The 25,646-nt window shown below is 53.2% G+C and overlaps 1 protein-coding gene across 2 annotated transcripts in view; it reads left to right on the forward strand.

Annotated features, from left to right (window-relative positions):
• The first annotated feature begins 1,388 nt into the window (after positions 1-1,388).
• CIB4 (calcium and integrin binding family member 4) overlaps positions 1,389-25,646 on the forward strand; it is a 70,527-nt gene continuing 46,269 nt past the window's right edge. Inside the window, exons 1-2 of one of the 2 annotated variants that reach the window (XM_019488937.2) lie at positions 1,389-1,509; positions 24,992-25,026. In XM_019488937.2, coding sequence (XP_019344482.1) covers positions 1,471-1,509; positions 24,992-25,026 — 74 coding nt within the window. In that variant the 5' untranslated portion in view covers positions 1,389-1,470. Of the gene's footprint in view, positions 1,510-21,496; positions 21,632-24,991; positions 25,027-25,646 lie in introns of those variants that run through there. The other variant, XM_014608866.3, reaches the window with a different exon arrangement.

The following is a 25,646-nucleotide window of genomic DNA, read 5'->3' on the forward strand; positions in this document are numbered from 1 at the left end:
CATTGACCTTGTTTGAGGGAAGCCGGCTTCCTAATTTTTAATTAAAGCCATTGCTGGCATTGCAATGCTCAGGAGATGCACGATCAGCATCTGCTGCGCTCTCGCCGTTAAAAGCTGCTCAGACATCCTCAGAGGCTGGAGAGATGGATCGGCTCATTAGGGAGCAGCAGGAGGCTGTTTTGCTTATGCATTCCCTCTCGAGTCGCAACACGAAGGCCCGGAAACCAGCAGCTTCTCATGGGAAGCGTTCCCCAGGACCCTCAGCGCTGTTGGCTACCTCGCTGCTGTTGCCGGAGCAGAAACGGGCGGCGATTTTAGCATTAAGGAGCATGACAGATGATACCAACCTGACTTAACAATATTTGCTCCAGCTGCCTCTTAGCTCAGCTATGTCTGCTTCTGCCTCAGAGGCCGGAGGAAGGCTACTGGGATATCCAGAAGCTTATCTCCATCAACCGTGCAGCTGGTGCAGTTAAAGATGCTTTCTACAAGAATTTCAGCCACGGGCTAAGGAACAAGATTATTACCTCTTCTCTCCCTCAGCTCCATTTTAGCTGTTTGGCTTTGCAAAATGCAAATCTCAGAGTCCATTTCCCATTTCTCCTTCTCCTCAGCTGGGTGCTATTCCCGGTTTCTGCTTCAACAGGAGGTTGGAAATAGCGAGGTTGCCCAAGAGAAGAGCAAAAATGCTTCTTGGACTGGAGAGAATGCAAGAGCAGACAAGGGTCTTTTGGGTAAATGTGATATCTTTTATTAGACTAACTAAATAGTTGGAAAAACTGTTACTGCAAGAGACCTCGAGAGCTAATCACAGAGATAACCCTGCATGAAACCAGTCCTCAAATTTGCCCTGGCTTCCCTGGCACTACATTTTTGCATCAGTGCATCGTTGGCAAGGAAGAGTTTGGGCTTCCCTGATACTGCATTTTTGAGCAAATTGTGGCTCAAATGCATAAAGCTTGTTATAGAGGAGGGTGATATATTGTTCTCTGGGTTGACCAGGCTGAACAGTGAGGGCCTGGTATTGCAACAAGGGGAACTTTGGTTGCTCACTAGGGAGACTTTTTGGGGGGGTTCAGCACTGCAACAGATGACCTAGGAGGTCCCTGACTGGAAGGGTTTGGAGCTTGGAGGTTGGACAGACACTTGGCTGGGCTGGCTCAGATAGCCGGGTCCTGCCTTGAGCAGCGGGCTGGACTAGACCCTGCCTATGATTCAATGCACAGAGATATCCCTATCTCTTTTGTATAACCAGTCCCTCAGTGAACCCCGATCTAGGAGCGCAGCTCTTGAGCAATTGCAGAACATGCCTGCTAATAATGATAATAGCAATTAGCAGGGCCTGTTGCTCAGCCCATCAAAAAATGAAACAGATCTTGCCTGAAAAATCCTCTCCTTGCTGCTGCCTGTCACATGTGGGCAGGGGCATCCCACCGGGAGGCAAGCACCCACATCTAATCGCCTGTGACAATGCCAAGGAAAAGGAGGTGGCAGCCTGGCAAACTGTCGGTGAGTTTAGGAAATTGTCAAGAAGGGCGAGAAAAAAGAGCGAGGGGCTCTTTGGGCCCTGGGGGTGGTAGACATTGAGCTTATTTCCCAGGGAATAGAAGGGCACAAGAAAAAGGATCTGGTTCTAGTGGGTTTGCTAACCAGGACTGATGGGGGTAGTCCTGCCGGTGGTCATGGGTGGTCTTGTATGGGCTCTGACTGTGTGTGCATTCAGAAAAGAGCAATATGGACTGAGAAACAACATCTCTTTGTCTGTCTAGGATGGTGGGGGCTGGGAATTCATCTGGGAACCTTAAAGGGACTGCAAATTGCTTTGGTTTCATAGTTTCTGGGGTCAGAAGGGACCTGAACAGATCATCAAGTCCGACCCTCTGGTTCCTGACATTGCCTCTGTGCTTTGGTGTTCCTTCTCCCCTGGGAAGCCAGAAAGATCTTAATTTTCTGTCTGTTGCTTTAGCAATTCAGGTCTTTTTCTGGTTTTGCTGGAAGACTTGGGAAGTGTGGATTAGCTGGTTGTGGTTGCATCACACATATTGAGAAAATGATACACAATTAACTGAGAGGGGGGCATAGGATCATAGGAAAGTAGGGCTAGAAGGGACCTCACCGACTCATTTAGTCCAGCCCCCTGCGCAAGGCAGGACCACCCCTGACTGCATCATCCCAGCAAAGTGTCTGTTCAGTTAGCTCTTGAAGACATGCAGGGATACAGATATCACCACATCTGCGGGCAGCCTGTTCCCATGCCTGAACACCTTCAGAGTCAGAAAGTCCCTCATCTCCAGCCTCAAGTTTCCCTGCTGCAGCTTGAGTCCATTGCTCCTAGTCCTGTCCCCTGCAGCCACAGGGAAAAGCCCACTCCATCCTCTCTATAATCACCTTTCAGTAAGTTGAAGACCGTTATCAAATCTCTCTGAGTCTTCTGTTCTCCAGACTAAATAGCCTTAGCTCTTGCAGCCTTTTCTCATCAGTTGTTCCTCCCATGCCCCTGACCAGGTTTGCTGTCCTGCCCTGGACTTTTTTCAAAGAGCCTTTTTGAAGGATGACACTCATTCAGAAACTTTTTAAGATTTCTCCCCACCCTCCCAATCTATATTAATTTAGCACAAATCTTTGGGAGATGGATGAGAGAAAAACCCCCTTTGTTAGAGTCAGCTCCATCCTGCCCTTTCACCGAGGGCTGAAGCTTTGACAAGGCACAACTTGCATTGTTTTAGCTAAAATCAGTTGCTATATCCAGTCTGATAAAGCAGTGCAAACTCCTTTGCAGACATTAGACCAGTTTAAGGCTGGTTTGTAGTCATGCAGCTTCCATTCCTACAATGCAATTCCACATCGAGCAATACATTCCTAGGTTTCTCCACCTCTCCCGGTCCCCTTGAACGCTGGAGCCCATCTGTCAGGTGGTGAGTAACTCTAATTGGCTTTCCCCCTAAATGTTAGGCTTGCTCTGTGCAGCTGAGCAGCTCTCAGACAAGGCAAGAAATTGATTCCTGCCGTCGAGATGATGAAAGAAGATTTTTAAAAATGTCTCTGACTCTGAAGTCTTGGGTTTGCTCTGTCAGAGCTCGGGCGGATCTGGAGATGAACAAGCAGCTGCACAGATGGCAGGCTTTCTGCTGGCTGACCCCCATGCCAGGATAATGGGGACTGGAATCGCCTTCCTGGCTGGACATGGGGGGAACTATGGAGAATCCTAGAAAATGAGGGTTGCAGGGAGCTCAGGAGGTCACATCTAGTCCAACCCTTGCTCCAAGCAGGACCAGCCCCAACTGCATCATCCCAGCCTAGTATTTGTCTACCTGGATGTTAAAATCCTCCAAGGATGGAGACTCCACCACCTCTCCAGGTAATCTGTTCCAGTGCTTTACCACCCTCCTAGTGAGAAAAAAATTCCTAATATCCAACCTCAACTTCCCTTGCTGCAGCTGGAGCCCATCGCTCCTTGTCCTGTCATCTGCCCCCACTGAGAGCAGCCCAGCTCCATCCTCTTTGCAGCCCCCCTACAGGGAGGTGAAGGCTGCTATTCAATCCCCCTCGGTTTTCTCTTCTCCAGACTCAATCAGCCCAGTTCCCTCAGCCTCTCCTCACCAGTCACGTGCCCCAGCCCCACAACCATTTTTGTTGCCCTCCGCTGGACTCTCTCCAACTTGTCCACATCCTTTCTGTAGTGGGGGGTCCACAGCTGGATACAGGACTCCAGATGTGGCCTCCCCAGTGCTGAATAGAGGGAAGAATCGCTGCCCTCGATCTGCTGGCAACGCTCCTGCCAATGCAGCCCAGGATGCCATTAGCCTTCTTGGCACCAAGGGCACACTTGCATCTGGTCATGCATCTGCTACTTACGATGGAGTCTATTTAGTGTAGGGTGAAATAAGAGGCAAAATAGCTGTGTCCCCCCGCCCAGGCCATCCCGCTGACCTGAGCATGGACCTAGATCTTGTCTGCCTGGGGCTTGTAGCCATGTGCATGCAGCTGCATGGTGCAGTATTGGCAGCATGCCTGCAGCTCACACCAGCACGGATCATTGGCACTGGGATAAGCATTGTGCACACTTGGAGCTTAGTACCGGTGGAGTTGCAGTGGGATAGAAGATAGTTTCATAGTTTCATAGTTGGTAGGTCGGAAGGGACCTGAGCAGATCATCAAGTCCGACCCCCTGCCATGGTGCCTTAACCCTGGCTGTCTCAGGTGTGCTGGCTAACTGAGGCAGTGACATAGCCTCATTTCCTGGACCTGACATGCAGGAAGCAGGAGGTAGTGGCTGCGGTGACTGCACCACACTCCTGAGTGGGGCGAGGAGGCAGGACATAGTCAGGGTCCAGGGCTCTGGTGGGAGTGGGGGTATGCCCACTGGGAGCCTTTTCCATGACATGTTCAGCTTCCCAAGCTTTGCAATCGTTTCTTGCCAGCCTCTTTCATGCTCTTGGCTCCGCACTGGCGCTGTATGTCTGCGAGGCTGGGAGTCTACACTTCCTTGATAAATGGAGAGCTTGCTTTGCAAAGCAATCAATAACGAGCTCTTTAAATGGTATTGTGTTTGGGGTAATAGCATTAGCGCGTCTGGAGGGAATTAAGGAAATAACAACTGGCTTTATTAAGAAGCTTAATTCAATTACCCGAGCAGGAAAGTTTTAAGCCTTGTTCCTGAGCTCCACCTCCCCAGCTCTGCGTGCAGGTTGCAGCAGGCACAGAAGGAGAGAGCGGGCAGGAACCGAACCTGCAGAACACAGCACTGCCAGCTGGGTTGAACCCGGACTGGTGCAGGCTGTTGGCCATGGCTCGGGGAGAGCCTGGGGCTCAGCTGTTACTACACAGGCAGCTTTTCCTCTCCAAGGCTGCATAAAATGTTGGGTATCATAAAGAAGGAAATTGAAAACAAACCAAAGAACATCATCCTGCTATTCTACAAAGCCATGGTGTGCACGTCTCGAAGCCTGTGTGCAGCTCTGGTGCTCCCCTCTCCAAAAGGATGCAGTAAAATTAGACAAATGATCCAGGGCCTGCAGCAGTTGCTAGAGCAGGGGAGACTGAAAAGGCTGGGACTCTTCAGTTTGGAAAAGCAAAGGCTGAGAGGGGCAAGGATAGAGGTCTATACAGTCATGAAGGGTGTGGACCAAGTGACCGGAGACCTGTTGTTCACCAGGTCCTGGAAGAGATGACAAGGGGGCATCTCTGAAATGAGGAGGTGACAGGTTTAAATCTAGGAAGAGAAAGTACCTTTTTAGGCAACGTGTAGTTGACTTGTGGCATTCGCTGCCACAGGAGGTGGTGCAGACAGAGAGCACAGCCAGGTTCAGCAAGGGACCGGATGCATTCATGGCTGATATAGCTATTAATAGCTGTTGAACAGACTGGTTGGAGATGTTTCCTCTGGCATCTCTAAATTGGATTGAATAGATCACTCAAGAGAGATCCAATTCAGCGCTCTTCCTCCATCGCCTCTATTCCTGCCACCGTCACAGGCAGGCTACTGGGGGAGATGGTCTGGCCTAGTGCGGCACTTCTTACGTGCTTATGCTTGTGTCTTCTCCCGGGGTCCCATGCTGAGATATTGCCGGGCTGCTGGTTACTGCAAGCAAGAGCCAGCCCATGTGCTGGGCGTGGAGAAGACGTGCTGCCAAGAATGGGGGAGCTGAGCATGGAGCCCTGGGAGCTGCCCTCCTCGTCGGCTGTCCATGGAGAAGCTGGTGTAAATCCAGAAGCGCCCTATTGATTCGGGAGGGTAGGGAAAAGGGAGGGCAGTGTGACCTAGTGGATGGGGTGCTCAGGACTCCTGGGTTCTGCCCCCAGCTCCGTCACTGACCTTTTTGTGGGACCTGGAGTAAGTCGCACCCTTTCTCGCTGCTGTTGCCCATCTTGTCTGCTTCCACTCAGGCTCTCCCGTGCAACGTGCCCATGCAGCACCTAACACGCTGCAGCCCTGACTGCATTGGGACCCTCGTTCGTAATGAAAAGGCCAATGCTAAGGACTGCAGCCTGCCTCTGCCTATATGTTGCGCCGTAGCTACAGCCAGGGCCTGACCCTTTGTTTCCATCCAGTCCCTTCATCTCCTGCTGCGTTCTGCCATCAATCTGCCGTGACAGCTGGTTCCCTCTGAAATAGCCCTGCCAAGCCCAGCTCTGCTTGTGGTGCAGGCAGAGGAGATGATATTTTGGGCTTCATTGTTTTCCAATAGGACCTTGCAAAGTCTTTTCTAAGGGGCATCAGCTGGTCTCCATAAAACTCCCGATGCTGCGCGCTCTGCAGAGCCAAAGAGCAGGGCATTAGCAGGTGGAGCTGCGATAAATAAAGCTCTGGTTTCAGTCAAATGCCTGGTGCAGAAGAGCCAAGCCGGAAGGACACGCTGGATCTAATGACATGTTTATCAGGCATCAGCTGTTCTAAGCCCGTTAGACAACGTCGATGGTGGAAACCGCAGCTGACCCCTTTCAAGGTGGCTGAAGTTCAAGGACACCCAGTCCAAGGCTTGGCCCCTCGCAGAGCAGAGCTTGGAGTACGTGGGGCAGCTGCCCAGATGGGAGCCCCTTCTGATTCAGGGCAGCTCTGTGGGAGAAACTGGTTTAAACTGGGGAGACCAGAAGGGCTCAGCTCTCATTACTGGCCATTCTGAACTGCTCAAAGCTTCCTGAAGGGAGGTGGGCAGGGGCAAGGGCCAGCACAGGCTCCCAGGCTTGTGCTGGAATACCCACCTTTAAGCCTCTTGCCATGCTAGAGGTGAAAGACATGCCTGGTTACCAGTCGTCCAGTTCTAGAGAGGTTTAGGGTACTCTCACATGGGATTGCTGAAGGCTGGAGCCCTTGTTTCACTTGTCCTGTGAGGTCTGTGTTTAGCCTGCCTAAAGGGGTTGGAAAGGACCGACCGGTTGCTGGAAGGCAAGGGCCCCAGAGAGCTCTGCCTGTGTGCCAGGAGTGTCTTATCAAGCACCTACCCCTGGAAGGGCTTTGCAAGGGGCCGCTGCAATACTCCCAGCAAAATCCCTGGAGAAGCAGAAGGTCTCTGGGAGCAGTTGCAATTGCCCAAATGCAGGGGACTGCTAGAGGCAGGGCTGAGCCCAGTCTCCCTTTGCATCCTAGACTTAAAGCTGCCCCATCTGGCCAGCCCTGGCATGGGGGAATCTCTGGCTGGGCACAGATGCCTCCGTGTTCACTCTCCCAGCACACAGGGCCAGCTGGGGAGTGAGGGGGCGGGGGGTAGCCTAGTGACCCCTTGTCAGCTACTGCAAGATGGCAGAGCAACCCTGAGGCAGCTCTAAGATACGACAAGGGTTGAACTGCCCCTAGCTGTCCCGGGCATGAAGGCAGAAGGGCCCCGGTGCCCTGCTGTGGCGTAGGCTGGAATCAAGGTCACAAGAAAGGACAGAGTGACCTTGGCATTTCTCATCTCCACATCCCTGCCCTGTCCCAAGGATGTCCTCTAATTAAAGACAAATCTGGAGCCATTGCACTAATTATGCACCTGGGAAAGTAACAGTGGGGAAGTCTCTGGAGTATCCTTATACTTTAACGTGGTGGAGCAGGTGGTGACAAGGAGCAAGAGGCAGTGGCTGGTGACCTGCTGGACCCTCTGCCATGGAAGACCATGGGCTCAATGGAAGAATCCCCTTAACGCACCCCACCCTCCTGGGCTGCTAAATTCTGAGGGGCTGTGCCCATTTCACAGATTCCCTGAAGCAAGAAGCACTTCCTCCTCCCTAGAAGCTCTGCATGGTGCAGGAAGCTAAGCCTTCAATTCACATTGTGGCCAGGCAGCGAGCTGAGCCAGGGCCCTACTACTATACACAGGCCAGAGAGCCTAAACCAGGAGGGGTTAAACACAGAGCAAAAGAGCCGAGCACACAGAGACTTCTGCTATGACAACCCTGGGCAGAGTGTACCAGGGGATCAGTGCCCATCGCAAGGATCTTTGCCGAAACCCATGCCTGGGAGAGCCCCATGCCAACCCCCGTGTAGCTTCCCAGCCTCCTAATGAGCCTCAAGCTGAGCTGAGCTGACAATCATGCCTCACCCCAGGCTCAAACACCTAGGGCATGTCTACATGTGCATTTAAATGAGCCTTAATTTAATGTGCATTAGCTTAATGCACATTAAGCGGGTTTAGGCAGGTGTCTACATGTGCAGGTGTTAAAACACATTAACATTGCGTGTGGATTGACTTGGGACTAAAGTTAGTCTCAAGTCAGTTGACACACACGATGTTCATGCGCTTTAATGCATCTACACATTTGTTAATGCGCTTTAATTATTCATGCTTAAATTTGGTACCTGCATTTGCAGGTATCAGATTTAGGTGTGAATAGCCTAAATTCACCATTTTTAATGCGCATTAAATGTGCGCACATGTAGATGTATGCCCTTAATGTGAATGAACTTAGGCTAATGCGCATTAAAGCATCACGTGTAGACGCGCCCTTAGCCCTTGTCTCTCCCTTTGTTGGACCAGCAGCAATGAGTCGTGCCTGCCCTGTCACCAGGGCAGCCTTCAAAGAGAAGCTGAGATAAAAGCCAAGCCCTCGTCAGGAGCAGCAGCAGTTTAATGAGGGCTCTGGCAGGGGACATCTGTTTGGGAAGAGTAATTGAATTGTGCTCCTTGCGGAAGTGAGTGGATTAAAGGCCCCAGAGCCCAGAAGCTCTGAAATCATCCTGGTGTCGAGCTGGGGGTGAAACCCGAGAGGCAGAGCAGAACCTGCAGCCTGCGGAAACAAAGAGCTGATTCCCAGGGTGGCTGGCACCAAAATATCTAGGAGGCACTGAAGGGGTCATGTTTAGACAGCTGCAGCCCTGCTTTCCCTGGCTCCGCGGCGTCATCGGCTCGGCTTACATCAGGGATCCACAGATTCATGCCGTTATAACTCGCACCCCTCCCCAGCACCCTTCTCTGCCCATAGCTATGAGGCTTTGACGGGTCGCCTGGGTTCACTATCTGTAAAAGCATCGGAGGATGCTCGCTGGGGATTTGTTTCCCCCCTGAATTGTGAGCTCGCCGCTGGTCATCTTGCAAAAAGAAACACGGTACTCATCTTCCCCTTTTCATCTCCCCTTTTTCCTGCTCAGGGGAACTGGCTGCAGCTTCTAGAGTTAGGGCGATTGGAAGAAGACAAGGGGAAAATGAGCAAGGTGCCCCATTTGGAAGGGCCTTTTGCCAAAAGAGGCACGTCTAATTGTTTTATTATTCACCAGGGAGAGGAGGGGGAAAAATAGAGGCGGATGGTTTTATTCTCCCAGATTAAGACATTTTGGGGAATCTGTAATTTGTTTCTGGTTTCATGTTTTTGTACTACCCGCAACAAGGATCTAATTAGGAGACATTTCAGCTCCCTTCACGCCTGGAGGCCCAGCGGAGAAAGGCGTGTGGAATGGCATCGCTTCTGAGATGGGGAAAGCTACAGGTGCTTTTTTTTCTGTAAAGGTGGCATGAATCGGCTTGAAATGTGTGCATGTCACAAGCAGCGCCATTCAGCTGGCTCCGAGCTTGGGGTGCCTGCCCAGTTTCTTTCTTGTGTGCTAGAGCAGCAGCAGAGGGGCTGCAATGGGTCCCTTTCTCATTTCTGCACTGGGGTCCTGCCACTGAATGACCTCAGATTTGTGCAGAACCAGTGTCACTGAAGAAGAGCACTCGGGTCCTTGCTGCACCCTGTGCCCTGCACACCCCAGCGCTCCGGTAAAGCTCTTGCAAATGATGCCTGGCAGAGCAATCCTTCTGCCTCCAGGCAGATGTACCAGAGAGTCTAACAGGGCTTTTCCTGTCATTTGTCTCTGGTCTGAAGCATTTCCTTGGGTCTGCCTAGGCATGTCTCAGAGACAGGCCAGCGTGTCCTTGTTGCAAAGGCGGCTAATGGCATCCTGGGCTGCATTAGTAGGAGCAGTGCCAGCAGATCCAGGGCAGTGATTCTTCCCTCTATTCAGCACTGTGGAGGCCACATCTGGAGTCCTGTGTCCAGCTGTGGGCCCCACACTGCAGAAAGGAGATGGACAAGTTGGAAAGAGTCCAGTGGAGGGCAACAAAAATGGTTGTGGGACTGGGAGACAGGACTGGTGAGGAGAGGCTGAGGGAAATGGGCTGATTTAATCTGCAGAAGAGAAGACCGAGGGGTATTGAATAGCAGCCTTCACCTCCCTGCAGGGACAGGGGGTGCAGAGGATGGAGCTGGACTGTTCTCAGTGGGGGCAGATGACAGGACAAGGAGCAATGGGCACAAGCTGCAGCAAGGGAAGTTGAGGTTGGATATTATGAAAAACCCTCTCACGAGGAGGGCGGTGAAGCACTGGGACAGGCTCCCCACAGATGTGGTGCAGTCTCCGTCTTTGGAGGTTTTGAAGCCCCAGGTAGACAAAGCCTTGTCTGGGATGATGGAGTTGGGGCTGGTCCTGGTTGGAGCAGGGGTTGGACTAGATGTGACCCCCTGAGGTCCCTTCCAACCTGAATCTTCCCTGAGTCAAGTTCAGTCTGGAGACAGCAGCTGGGATGGGGGCATGACATTCTCCTGCGACACGGCCCATTTCAGCTTGGAGCTCGGGCCAGCAAGGACTCCGGGTACTAAGGATGATACAGGCAGTCCTTGGACTTACGACATAATTAGTTCCTGAAAACTGTGTCTCAAGTCAAAACGTTGTAACTCAGAACCATTTTTCCCATAGGATGTTATAAATGGCGATTGGTTCCTGAACCAAGGCCTGATACCCTATTTTCACCAAAAATAACCCAGAATTTTGTACTCAATCAATTATAGATGAGTAATATAGCTACATTAATGCATTTATATTGTAAATAGCAATCATATTGATTTGGAAGGGCTTCTTTGAGGTGACTTTGCTGAACTTTTTGAAGGGCTCTTGGCTGCAGTCTTCTCAGGAGTCCTGGCTGCAGGTTTTTCTGCAATCCTGTCTGCTTTCTTAAAGAAAGTGTCCAAGCAAGTCTGGACAGATGTTCTCCAGGGACATGGGCGATGTAGCGAACTTGTTTGCTGGCGTGGCATTGCATCGGATCAAGAGTTGTGAAGTCAAAACCGACGTCAGAAAGTTGAAACAGGTCGTCAATTTATAAACGTTGTAAGCACAAAACGTTGCAACTCGAAACGTTGTAAGTCAAAGACTGCTTGTACTTTTTAAATTTGTTTAAATGAAGATTTCCCCTTGAGATCTGCTTTGCAAATGCAGGGGTTCTTGCATGTGACGCTGGTGTCCCAGGGATGGGAGACGTTCCTCCAGAGGCCTCCAAGCACCAGAGTTTCATGGAGGCTCAACCTGAGCCTTTCCCACCCAGCTTGTACCATCCTAGAGCTGAGGGGCTGGAAGGGAGCTCCGGCGTACCCCTGCCTGAGTCAGGATCAGCCCTATGCAAACAGCCCAGACAAACCCATTGTCCAGACTATGCAGAGCTGAACAGTCATCCAAGATCCAACCCCAGACATCACACCCGACCCTGCCCCAGGGAAAGCAGGGGACCACGGCAGCCAACATCCAGCTTCTATAAAAGTTTGTTAATAGACTCTCAGGAGATCCCAAGCAGCAGCTGTGCCCCAGCTACAGAGGATGGCAAACCCCTCTTTCACCCCACCACCCTGCCCCCTAAGTCTGTACCATGTAAACAGGGGGGAAATCCTTCCTGGTCCCTAGTATGATGATCGGTCTGACCCTGAGCAAAAGGGCAAGAGCCTCTAGCCAAGACCACTGGGTTTTAATCCTATCTCACAAAGACCCTGTGGAGTAAACTGGCCAGGGGACGAGACACCCTCTCTGCCATGCATGGAGGTGGGGGTGTGATGCCTCCACATGTCTTGTTCAGGACCTCTGTTAGGGAAGGCAGGTCAATGAAATGCACGTTGTAAGGCCACAGGTCCCCCACAGCTGTGTGTCCTGTGCTGTCCCTTGTGGCTGTAACACATTTCTGCTGGCACAAGGAAAAGAAAAAGATGCAGCTCTCGGACACGGCTGTGACAATGCCACCACCTGCAGGTCCCTACTGACAGATCCATAGATTCATAGATGTTAGGGTCGGAAGGGATCTCAATAGATCGAGTCCGCCCCCCTGCATAGGCAGGAAAAAGCGCTGGGTCTAGATGACCCCAGCTAGATGCATGTCCACCCTCCTCTTGAAGACCCCCAGGGTAGGGGAGAGCACCACCTCCCTTGGGAGCCCGTTCCAGACCTTGGCCACTCTAAACGTGAAGAAGTTCTTCCTAATGTCCAGTCTAAATCTGCTCTCTGCTAGCTTGTGGCCATTGTTTCTTGTAACCCCCGGGGGTGCCTTGGTGAATAAATACTCACCAATTCCCTTCTGTGCCCCCGTGATGAACTTATAGGCAGCCACAAGGTCGCCTCTCAACCTTCTCTCGCGGAGGCTGAAGAGGTCCAGGTTCTCTAGTCTCTCCTCATAGGGCTTGGCCTGCAAGCCCTTAACCATACGAGTGGCCCTTCTCTGGACCCTCTCCAGGTTATCCACATCCCTCTTGAAGTGCGGCGCCCAGAATTGCACGCAGTACTCCAACTGCGGTCTGACCAGCGCCCGATAGAGGGGAAGTATCACCTCCTTGGACCTATTCGTCATGCATCTGCTGATGCACGATAAAGTGCCACTGGCTTTTCTGATGGCTTCGTCACACTGCCGACTCATGTTCATCTTGGAGTCCACTAGGACTCCAAGATCCCTCTCCACTTCCATGCCACCCAGCAGGTCATTCCCTAGGCTGTAGGTGTGCTGGACATTTTTCCTCCCTAGGTGCAGCACTTTGCATTTCTCCTTGTTGAACTGCATCCTGTTGTTTTCTGCCCACTTGTCCAACCTGTCCAGGTCTGCTTGCAGCTGTTCCCTGCCCTCCGGCGTGTCCACTTCTCCCTACAGTTTTGTGTCATCCGCAAACTTGGACAGAGTACACGTCACTCCCTCGTCCAAGTCGCTGATGAAGACATTGAAGAGTATCGGTCCAAGGACCGAGCCCTGCGGGACCCCACTGCCCACACCCTTCCAGGTCGAAACCGACCCATCCACTTCGACTTTCTGGGTGCGACCCTCCAGCCAATTCGCCACCCACCGGACTGTGTAGTCATCCAAGTCACAGCCTCCAGCACAGGCCATGCTGTCATCAGGCTGGAATTGCTCTGCTCATCTAGTCCAACCCCTGCTCACGGCAGGATCCTCCCTACCTAGCCCAGCCCAGACATCTCGCTTCACCCAAACCTCTGTTCTGGCCAGCAAGTCCCTTACTCCCCTTCTGGCCTCTGGATGGGATGGATATGCCCTTACTCAGCCAGGAAAGGGTTGGAAGGTGGCCGCAAGCAGGTCCCTAAGGCAGCATCACCCTCTTTCTCCATGTAATAAGCAGTTTGATTGCAGGACTGCACAAATGGAGCCGAGTTCAGGATCTTGGAGAACCGCTTCATGCTCCTTTGGGGTCCTAGGTCACCTCATTCCCCTGTTCCTCCATGGGACATGCCTGCCTTGTCAGCCCCACCAGGAGTTGATGCCATGCCTGCCATTGACCCCTGGCTCTCTTCCCAAGGGAGCCAACTATGCTCTCCACAACAGCAGGCATGCAGCTTCTGCCGTGCTCTCCCCCATGGTACCCATGAGTGTTGGGCTAGGCTCTACTGGACCCTGCAGAATAGCAATTTGCTGAGCTGTGGATAAAAAACTAGCATGCCACCCTTTCGAATAAAGCAGCGGTCACCTCTTAGTGTTGCATGGTCTCTGAGCTTGCTCCAGACACGCTCCTGGAAACCTCGGTGACCTGGGACCCTGGGAGTGAAGCAGGTGAATGCCTGGCTCCTGGATTTCCCTATGGATTAGCTAGGTGCTGCCAATGCCGAGAGCCTTCCGGGCAGGCCCAGAAGGGGGGCTTCAGGGGCCTGGCAAATGAGTGCTGGAAACTGAGGCCTCTGTGAAGTTCAGGGTTAGACACAAGGGATGTAGCATATTCTTAGGCTCACAGGTTTGCATCTTCCTTCCTAGGCTCTGCTTCAGGTCTCTAAGCCTGGCAGTAAACCCTCAAAACTTTGGACCTGACACTACACAACTTGCTCAAGAAACCTGTGGCAGAGATAGGAACTGGATCTAGAGCTCATAAATGCTCTCCCCTGGCCATCTTTCCTCCCTTCAATGTGCTTTTAGAGGTATTGGATAATTAGCCCATTAAATGCCCATTAAAAGAAAAAAGGAGGAGTATCCCCATTTCACAGCTGGAGAGACTGAGGCAGTGACCTGCCTGAGTCCACAGAAGGAGTCAGTGCTAGACTGGGGATTTTAATCTACTGGACCCTTACTTCCATTTAGCTTTCCAAAAAAGGGTTTGACCCATTTGTGTTGTGATGTTAGGGGGCGAACGCTTTGGGAGATGTGTTGCAGGGCGGCACTTCACCCCTGTTCTCTGAACAAGGCGCCGGGTTACACTACAGACCAGATACTGCGGCCAGGTGCCAGCGAGAGCCTGTACATCACAAACTGCTCTCTCCAGGATCAGTGTTGCAGTCGCAAAGGCAGCGGAGCAAAGAGAAAGCCTGAAATCCCATGCTCCTCTCTCCTTGGTACGCTGCGCAGCTGAGGGGTGACTTCTTTCAAACTCATGCCCTCAAGCCCTGAACATGACTCTGTCCACAGATGGCAATGACAGTCCTCGGGCAGCCTGCCCGCCTGGAAAGACATGCGGTATTTCGACACAGGGATGCACAAGTGCCTCGGAGCCTTTCCGAGCTAATCTTAAAATGCCTTCTAGCTGGTCATTAATGTCCTGTGTTTAACACACTCTTCACTGCCCATGGAAACGAACCCTTTTTAAAGGCAGCCAGTCTAACAACCACAGAAATCACAGGCATGTGCTACTAAGCGACTGATTATATTCCATTTTAAAGTAATTACATATGCCCAGCATGCACCTTTATCTCTCCCACTCTCTCTTTTTTTCCAGCCATAAAGCACTTTTAATCAATTTACATGCTTTAAGGATTAAATACGTTATTAGAAAATCCATGTTACATGTTCTGCCTATCTCCGAAAGAGATTACGCCATGCTGGAGCCGTCTAAGAGTTATTGCATCTATTCTAGGAGTCATTTCTCAAAGCAACACACAGATTTTCCAGCGATGCTGCAACAAAAGCTAGATTTTAAGCAATCTGTTTAATGAAATGAAGCCACATACTCTTGAGAGGCAAATACTGGTTTTCAGCTGGATATCATTACAATCACAGAATCACTGAAAATGAGGGCTGAAGGGCGCTCAGGAGTCACATCTAGTCCAACCCTCTGCTCCAAGCAGGACCAGCCCAACTACATCATCCCAGCCAAGGCTTTGTCTACCCGGGTCTGCAACACCTCCAAGGATGGAGAGTTCACCACCTCCCTGAGGAACCTGTTCCAGTGCTTCACCACCCTCCTTGTGAGAACATTTTTCCTAATATGCAACCTCAACTTCCCTTGCTGCAGCTTGAGCCCATTGCTCCTTGTCCTGTCACCTGCCCCCACTGAGAGCAGTCCAGCTCCATCCTCTTTGCAGCCCTCCTGCAGGGAGGTGAAGGCTGCTATTCAATCCCCCTCGGTCTTCCCTTCTGCATAAACGACGAAATAATGTTGTCGTTAGCCTAAACAGATGTCAGTAAACTTCTTCATAACTAGAGCACACTGCTGGTTCCTATTCAGCTTCTTGTCCACTGCCATCCCCTGGTCCTTTTCTGCATTCATTATCTGTGACTGGGATGTGGATAAATATATAAAAGCTTTGCTGAGAGAATTTGCTTATGCCACAAAGCATAAATGACCATATTAAATCAATGACATGGAGTGACCCGGATCTGTTGGTAAACTGGATATAGCCCAGCAGCGTATAGTTTAATATGGGCAAATACAAGGTCATACATCTAGGAGCAAGACTGTCGTCGTATTCCTGGGGTGGGGTAGTGTAACCTGGAAACGGGTAATAAGAGGTTGAGTGTTATGATCATCATATCATGAATACCTAGCGTAACAGGGTGGCTGTAAATGAAATGTTTGGATGTACACATGGAGGTGTCTAACAGGAGCAGGGAGCTGGTATTGCTTCTGTATACAGCACTGCTGAGACCATTTGTGTCTATTACTAATGCTCCCAAGTTTAAGAAGAGGTTGAAAAATAGATGAGTTCAAAAAGCTTCAAGGTCTGGATAAAAATCTGCCTTACCACAAGAGACTCTGGAGGAGCTTCATCTCGTTAGTTTATTTATTAAGAGGAAAAGCTTCTTAATTTGATCACTCGCTGTAATGACCCACCCTGCGAGGAGGTCTCTGCTAGCAGAGCACTCCGTAATCTTGCCGAGACAGAACGAGATCCAATGACCAGGAGCTGACAAGGAGCAAAGTCCCTGCTAGAAATGAAGTGACCGTTTCTGAAGGAGGGTAGTTCACGGGGTGAGATTATCTAGGGATGAGATGGATTTCCCAGCACTTGGCCTCTCTTAAAATCTGCTAGTCTTTCTCATTGCCTTCTGTGGCAGGTTTGTGCCCCAGGGGCAGCTGTGTGACTCCTGCCTGGCTCAGTCCCTTAATTACTCTCCCACCATGCCTTGTTTTTCCTAGAGGTTGAAAAAGGGAGGTAGTCCACGGGACGTAGGGAGAGCCTTAATCCATTTGCAGCACCACTGGGTCACTTCTGGACACCCAACAGCCTTGATTCAATCAATGGGATCCCTCAGCTGGCCTGTGCCCCTGCAGGGTGCCTGTACCTTCAAGGGTTGCATGTGTATCTGTGCTTACCCAGGACACCCTAGGCTTAAGGGCTCAAAGAGTGGCTCCGATCCTCCCCTACAGCTTGCCCCAAGTTCCACAGATTTTCTCTATTGTTGATGTTACCTATTTGTGCACTTGGTCCCCTTGGGCCCTTGGCCCCCTTGAGCCCTTATGTGGTCCCTTCTGGGCTCTCGGATTGCTGGTCCCGCATGCAGCCCCTCCTCTGGACTTTCACACCCCTGGTCCCGAAAGCAGCCCCTCCTCTGGGCTTTGGCACCCCATATCCCACATGCAGCCCCTCCTCTGGGCTTCCAGACCCCTGGTCCCTGATAAAACCCCTCCCCTCTGCTTTCACACCCCCGGCCCTGCACGCAACCTGTCCTCTGGGCTTACACACCCCTAGTGCCTCATGTAGCTGCTCCCCTGGGCTTTCACACCCCTGGTCCCACATGCAGCCCCTCCTCTGGGCTATAGCATGCCTGGTCCCACTTTCAACCCCTCTTCTAGGCTTTCACACATAGTCCTGCATGCAAAGTCTCCTCTTGACTTTCATGATCCTGGTCCCCCATGCAGACCCGACTCTGGGCTGTCACACCCCGGCCCCACATGCAGCCCCTCCCCTGGGCTTTCACGCACCTGGTCCTGTATGCAGCCCCGGCTCTGAGCTTTCACACACCTGGTCCCACATGCAGCCCCTGCTCTGGGATTTCACACCCCAGGTCCCACATGCAGCCCTTCCTGTAGGCTTTCACACCCCTGGCTCCATATGCAGCCCCTCTTCTGGGCTTTCACACCCCTGGTCCCACATGCAGCCCCTCCTCTAGACTTTCACACCCCTGGTCCTGCATGCAACCCCTCCTCTGGGCTTCAACACCCCTGGTCCTGAATGAAGTCCTTCCTCTGTGCTTTCACACCCCTGGTCCAACATGCAACCCCTCGTCTACACTTTCACACCCCTGGTCCTGCATGAATCCCCTCCTCTGGGCTTTCACACCCCTCGTCCCACATGCAACCCCTCGTTTTGGCTTTCACACCCCTGGTCCTGAATGCAGCCCCTCCTCTGGGCTTCCACACCCCTGGTCCCACATGAAACCCCTCCTGTGACCTTTCACACCCCTGGTCCCACATGCAACCCCTTACTAGGCTTTCACACCCCTGGTCCCTCATATAGCCCCTCTTCTGGGCTTTCACACCCCTGGTCCCACATGCAACCCCTCGTTTCGGCTTTCACACCCCTGGTCCTGAATGCAGCCCCTCCTCTGGGCTTTCACACCCCTGGTCCCACATGCAACCCCTTACTAGGCTTTCACACCCCTGGTCCCGCATATGGCCCCTCTTCTGGGCTTTCACACCCCTGGTCCCACATGAAACCCCTCGTCTCGGCTTTCACACCCCTGGTCCTGAATGCAGCCCCTCCCCTGGGCTTTCACACCCCTGGTCCCACATGCAACCCCTTACTAGGCTTTCACACCCCTGGTCCCGCATATGGCCCCTCTTCTGGGTTTTCACACCCCTGGTCCCACATGAAACCCCTCCTGTGACCTTTCACACCCCTGGTCCCACATGCAACCCCTTACTAGGCTTTCACACCCCTGGTCCCGCATATAGCCCCTCTTCTGGGCTTTCACACCCCGGTCCTACATGAAACCCCTCATCTTGGCTTTCACACCCCTGGTCCTGAATGCAGCCCCTCCTCTGGGCTTTCACACCCCTGGTCCCACATGCAACCCCTCGTTTCGGCTTTCACACCCCTGGTCCTGAATGCAGCCCCTCCTCTGGGCTTCCACACCCCTGGTCCCACATGAAACCCCTCCTGTGACCTTTCACACCCCTGGTCCCACATGCAACCCCTTACTAGGCTTTCACACCCCTGGTCCCTCATATAGCCCCTCTTCTGGGCTTTCAGACCCCTGGTCCCACATGCAACCCCTCGTTTCGGCTTTCACACCCCTGGTCCTGAATGCAGCCCCTCCTCTGGGCTTTCACACCCCTGGTCCCACATGCAACCCCTTACTAGGCTTTCACACCCCTGGTCCCGCATATGGCCCCTCTTCTGGGCTTTCACACCCCTGGTCCCACATGAAACCCCTCGTCTCGGCTTTCACACCCGTGGTGCTGCATGCAGCCCCTCCTATGGGCTTTCACACCCCTGGTCCTGCATGCAGCCCCTCCTCTGGGCTTTCACACCCCTCGTCCCACATGCAACACCTTGTCTAGGCTTTCACACCCCTGGTCCTGCATGCAGACCCTCCTCTAGACTTTCACACCCCTGGTGCCGCATGCAACCCCTCGGCTAGGCTTTCACACCCGTGGTGCTGCATGCAGCCCCTCCTCTGGGCTTTCACACCCCTGGTCCCACATGCAGCCCCTCCTCTAGACTTTCACACCATTGGTCCCACATGCAACCCCTTACTAGGCTTTCACACCCCTGGTCCCGCATGCAGCCCCTCCTCTGGGCTTTCACTCCCCTGGTCCCACATGAAACCCCTCGTCTCGGCTTTCACACCCCTGGTCCTGAATGCAGCCCCTCCCCTGGGCTTTCACACCCCTGGTCCCACATGCAGCCCCTCCTCTGGGCTATAGCATGCCTGGTCCCACTTTCAACCCCTCTTCTAGGCTTTCACACATAGTCCCGCATGCAAAGCCTCCTCTTGACTTTCATGCTCCTGGTCCCCCATGCAGACCCGACTCTGGGCTGTCACACTCCGGCCCCACGTGCAGCCCCTTCCCTGGGCTTTCACACACCTGGTCCCGCATGCAGCCCCTGCTCTAGACTTTCACACCCCTGGTCCCGCATGAATCCCCTCTTCTGGGCTTTCACACCCCTGCTTCCACATGCAACCCCTCGTCTCGGCTTTCACACCCCTGGTCCCACATGCAACCCCTTATTAGGCTTTCACACCCCTGGTCCCGCATGCAGCCCCTCTTCTGGGCTGTCACACCCCTGGTCCCACATGCAACCCCTCGTTTCGGCTTTCACACCCCTGGTCCTGAATGCAGCCCCTCCTCTAGACTTTCACACCCCTGGTCCTGCATGAATCCCCTCCTCTGGGCTTTCACACCCCTGTCCAAGTTTGCGGATGACACAAAGCTATGGGGAGAAGTGGACACGCCGGAGGGCAGGGAACAGCTGCAGGCAGACCTGGACAGGTTGCACAAGTGGACGGAAAACAACAGGATGCAGTTCAACAAGGAGAAATGCAAAGTGCTGCACCTAGGGAGGAAAAATGTCCAGCACACCTACTGCCTAGGGAATGACCTGCTGGGTGCACAGAGGTGGAAAGGGATCTCGGAGTCCTAGTGGACTCCAAGATGAACATAAGCCAGCAGTGTGACGAAGCCATCAGAAAAGCCAATGGCACTTTATCGTGCATCAGAAGATGCCTGACGAACAGAACCAAGGAGGTGATACTTCCCCTCTATCGGGCGCTGGTCAGACCGCAGTTGGAGTACTGCGTGCAATTCTGGGCGCCGCACTTCAAGAGGGATGCGGATAACCTGGAGAGGGTCCAGAGAAGGGCCACTCGTATGGTCAAGGGCCTGCAGACCAAGCCCTACGAGGAGAGACTAGCGAAACTGGACCTTTTCAGCCTCCGCAAGAGAAGGTTGAGAGGCGACCTTGTGGCTGCCTATAAGTTCATCACGGGGGCACAGAAGGGAATTGGTGAGGTTTTATTCACCAAGGCGCCGCCGGGGGTTACAAGAAACAATGGCCACAAGCTAGCAGAGAGCAGATTTAGACAGGGCATTAGGAAGAACTTCTTCACTGTTCGAGTGGCCAAGGTCTGGAACGGGCTCCCAAGGGAGGTGGTGCTCTCCCCTACCCTGGGGGTCTTCAAGAGGAGGTTAGATGAGTATCTAGCTGGGGTCATCTAGACCCAGCACTCTTTCCTGCTTATGCAGGGGGTCGGACTCGATGATCTATTGAGGTCCCTTCCGACCCTAACATCTATGAATCTATGAATCTATGGTCCCGCATGCAGCCCCTCCTCTAGGCTTTCACACCCCTGGTCCTGAACTCAGCCCTTCCTCTGGGGTCGTGGACCATCTGGTCCAGATCTCAGCATTTTTTCACTCTGTTTGCGGGTTCAGTTTCTGGCTCGCGAGCTGGCCTTGAACGTGCCACAGCGGGGCTCAAGGCTAAACGACGAGTGCCGTTGGAATAACCCAGAAGCATTGCAGCCCTGGGGCAGACCCCTCCAGAGGCTTAACATGAATCAAAGGCTGCTTGCCTGCAAACCCGGTCTTTCTCTGCCCAGGGGGCTCGCGTCCTCCCGGGGCTGCGATGCTGTTCAGATCCGTCGTCCAGGAGCCCTGCTGCTTTGCAGCCTGGGTCTGCTCACTTCATGCCTGCCTCCCCATTCAGGCTTTGGGCTTATATAGCTCCAGCCGTAGCCCTCTTTACAATTAATTGTGTTAAATATAATTAATTAGTTGAGTTAAATTGAATTAAATTCCAATTCATTTGAGTCTCTCATTAGCCCTCTGCACTACCTCCGCCTGATGCTGCCATAAAGGAGCAGGCACAGCCCGGTGCCCCGCTACACCTCCCAAATCGCTGGGTTTCACCCAGGAGTCGCCGGCTCCGGCCATGCTAGCGAGCAGGTTTTCTTTGATTAAAAAAACAACAACGCCCCAGCTCCCCACCATAATTTTCAGATTGAAAGTAACCCAAAATCCTCATTTTTCAGTGATTAACAAGAAACACCAATATACTTCTATCTATATATTAGGAAGGGGTATGTAGTTTATCCGAGGTGCGTACGTCCGGAGGGAGGGAAGCAGTGTGGACACGGGCAGGCGCCGCAGCGGGAGCCTGGGGCTGTGGAGGTGACCAACAGTCACCCCAAACCTCAGACACGTGAGAGGCAGGAAAATGGGCCAGCGAGTCTCTCAGCCCATGGGGAACGAGGAGTTAGAGGATTATCAGGTCAGGAGCCTTCAGGCCCTCCATCCTGCCAGGCCCATCGCTCCTCGGACGCAGCCATTTTGTCCGGGCCTGCTGCAGCCTTGCCATCCTCCCTCATGATCCGGCCTTCTCTTAGGGTGACCGGTGTGGTACGAGTCTGTGTGAGGGGACGGCACCCACATCAGACATGACTGGGTGTGTGTGAGGGGACAACACCCCTGTCAGACGTGACTGGATGTGTGAGGGGACGGCACCCCCGTCAGACATGACTGGATGTGTGTGAGGGGACGGCACCCCTGTCAGACATGACTGGGTGTGTGTGAGGGGACGGCACCCCTGTCAGACATGACTGGATGTGTGTGAGGGGACGGCACCCCTGTCAGACATGACTGGGTGTGTGTGAGGGGACGGCACCCCTGTCAGACATGACTGGGTGTGTGTGAGGGGCCGGCACCCCCGTCAGACATGACTGGATGTGTGTGAGGGGACGACACCCCCGTCAGACATGACTGGATGTGTGTGAGGGGACGACACCCCCGTCAGACATGACTGGATGTGTGCGAGGGGACGACACCCCCGTCAGACATGACTGGATGTGTGTGAGGGGACAACACCCCTGTCAGACATGACTGGGTGTGTGTGAGGGGACGACACCCCTGTCAGACATGACTGGATGTGTGTGAGGGGACGACACCCCTGTCAGACATGACTGGATGTGTGAGGGGACGACACCCCTGTCAGACATGATTGGATGTGTGTGAGGGGACAACACCCCTGTCAGACATGACTGGGTGTGTGTGAGGGGACGACACCCCTGTCAGACATGACTGGATGTGTGTGAGGGGACGACACCCCTGTCAGACATGACTGGATGTGTGAGGGGACGACACCCCTGTCAGACATGATTGGATGTGTGCGAGGGGACAACACCCCTGTCAGACATGACTGGGTGTGTGTGAGGGGACGGCACCCCCGTCAGACATGACTGGGTGTGTGTGAGGGGACAACACCCCCATCAGACATGACTGGGTGTGTGTGAGGGGACGGCACCCCCGTCAGACATGACTGGGTGTGTGTGAGGGGACGGCACCCCCGTCAGACATGACTGGATGTGTGTGAGGGGACGACACCCCCCGTCAGACATGACTGGATGTGTGTGAGGGGACGGCACCCCTGTCAGACATGACTGGGTGTGTGTGAGGGGACGGCACCCCTGTCAGACATGACTGGATGTGTGTGAGGGGACGGCACCCCTGTCAGACATGACTGGGTGTGTGTGAGGGGACGGCACCCCCGTCAGACATGACTGGATGTGTGTGAGGGGACAACACCCCTGTCAGACATGACTGGGTGTGTGTGAGGGGACGGCACCCCTGTCAGACATGACTGGATGTGTGTGAGGGGACGGCACCCCTGTCAGACATGACTGGGTGTGTGTGAGGGGACGGCACCCCTGTCAGACATGACTGGATGTGTGAGGGGACGGCACCCCCGTCAGACATGACTGGGTGTGTGTGAGGGGACGGCACCCCCGTCAGACATGACTGGATGTGTGTGAGGGGACAACACCCCTGTCAGACATGACTGGGTGTGTGTGAGGGGACGGCACCCCCGTCAGACATGACTGGGTGTGTGTGAGGGGACGGCACCCCCGTCAGACATGACTGGATGTGTGTGAGGGGACAACACCCCTGTCAGACATGACTGGGTGTGTGTGAGGGGACGGCACCCCCGTCAGACATGACTGGATGTGTGTGAGGGGACGGCACCCCCCGTCAGACATGACTGGATGTGTGTGAGGGGACGGCACCCCTGTCAGACGTGACTGGATGTGTGTGAGGGGACGGCACCCCCGTCAGACATGACTGGATGTGTGTGAGGGGTCGACACCCCCCATCAGACATGACTGGATGTGTGCGAGGGGATGACACCCTGTCAGACATGACTGGATGTGTGAGGGGACGGCACCCCTGTCAGACATGACTGGATGTTTGTGAGGGGACGGCACCCCCGTCAGACATGACTGGATGTGTGTGAGGGGACGGCACCCCCGTCAGACATGACTGGATGTGTGCGAGGGGATGACACCCTGTCAGACATGACTGGATGTGTGAGGGGACGGCACCCCTGTCAGACATGACTGGATGTTTGTGAGGGGACGGCACCCCCGTCAGACATGACTGGGTGTGTGTGAGGGGACGGCACCCCCGTCAGACATGACTGGATGTGTGCGAGGGGATGACACCCTGTCAGACATGACTGGATGTTTGTGAGGGGACGGCACCCCCGTCAGACATGACTGGATGTGTGTGAGGGGACGGCACCCCCGTCAGACATGACTGGGTGTGTGTGAGGGGACGACACCCCCGTCAGACACGATGGTGAGGCCTGGTGACAGCTCACTGCCCCTGGGAGGAGTTTGCTCCCTCACAATCTCTTTGGGGATGTGGGTTTTCCCTTGCTGCAGTCACCAGATCCCAGAAACCTGAAGAGAAATTGCCCTATTTCAGAAAACAGGGATGGGGGGAGCCCAGGAATATGCACGGGAGTCGAAAGCACCCAGGCCATGGTATAAAAATGGAGGACGTGGAGTCTCTCTCAGAGGGTGGTAGATGAAGCCCAATGTGCTGTTGACAAGAAGTATTACAGGGTAGATCAATGACTGGAAATGTTAGGAGACATGCCTACCTTATTACAGCTGTCCTGAGTAACGAGCGGGTCTGCCGATTGCACAGGCGTTTACATTAGCGTCTCCATATTTCTTTTCCAGTCATGCTCCCATCTCCTGGCTGGGATCAGGGCCCCTTGCACCAGGCACTGTGCACACAGAGACCTAGATACAGTCCATGCTTTACTGATCTCATTAAAATGAATAGGAGAGAATTTCATTATGCCCATTTGACAGATGGGGAACTGAGGCAGAGAATGGCTACAGGTCTTGCAACACTGTGTCCTGTCCAGGATGCTCCTGAACAAGTCCTGTTCAGCTGCTTCAAGCCCAGGGAGGTGACGGGGAAGGCTCCCCATGGGTCCTCTCTGATTTTCGGGTGCTGGCGAGGCAGCCAAGCAGCCAGTGACCAATTAACACCACAAACACGTAGCCAAGGGATCCCAGGTGCTGCAGGATCCATACCTTTGCTTTCCCTGATGCTTTTGTGGTCTAATCCTGGCTGTCTGGTGTGTTGGGTGTCCAGGAAACTCTGAATTTGGCTCCTTTGAAGAGGGGTTGCAAAAAGGATGGAGCTGGGCTGTTCTAGTGGGGGCAGATGGCAGGACAAGGAGCAATGGGCGCAAGCTGCAGCAAGGCCACCTGATAGGTGTGCTACACGCCAGACAGGGCGGGTTTGCACCGTAGCCTCACATATCTCTGATTTATTGCAGGCCCTCACGTTCCTGACCAAGAAGGAAATTATACGGTGAGTTTATTCCCAAGTTTTTTTCCTTTTCCTCCAGCCTGAGCGAGGCCCTACTTGCTGAGGGAGTTTTGCGTGGCAGGTCTATGCTTTTAGATCCCCGGGTGTCTCTCTGCTGCTTCCGACAGGTTTTGGATCAGGTCTGTAGACACCGTGAATGGGTGGGTAAATGCTGGTTTTGATCCTGCCCGCATCTTTACTGCCTGAACCAGCCCAGACAGATCCTTTGTTCAGCCTCCTACCCAAACTATGCAATCACCCCTGACACAACACGTCACACCTGTGCGTGCCACAGCAAAAGCAGGGGGCACGGCCATGACCGCACACCTACTGGCAGCTATGGAGGTATTTTCTGACATACAGACAGGCAGCACTTTCACTTGGATTGAGACCATATTCATCTCATTTTACCACCCATAGCCGAAAGGTGGTAAAGGCTGATTAATTTTCCCCGCACGCTACATTATTTTACAGACCTCTAAAGATTGCATCCCATCGTTAATTATCCTGTTCGCCATCATAAGCTATTACGGCTCCAGGAGAATCAGATGTTACCGAGACGGGAAATGCATTATGCGTGACAGCTGAATCTGGATCCTAGACTAGCTTTCTTAACCAATCAC

The sequence above is a fragment of the Alligator mississippiensis genome, chromosome 1, assembly GCF_030867095.1.
Source record: "Alligator mississippiensis isolate rAllMis1 chromosome 1, rAllMis1, whole genome shotgun sequence".
Lineage (NCBI taxonomy): Eukaryota > Metazoa > Chordata > Crocodylia > Alligatoridae > Alligator > Alligator mississippiensis.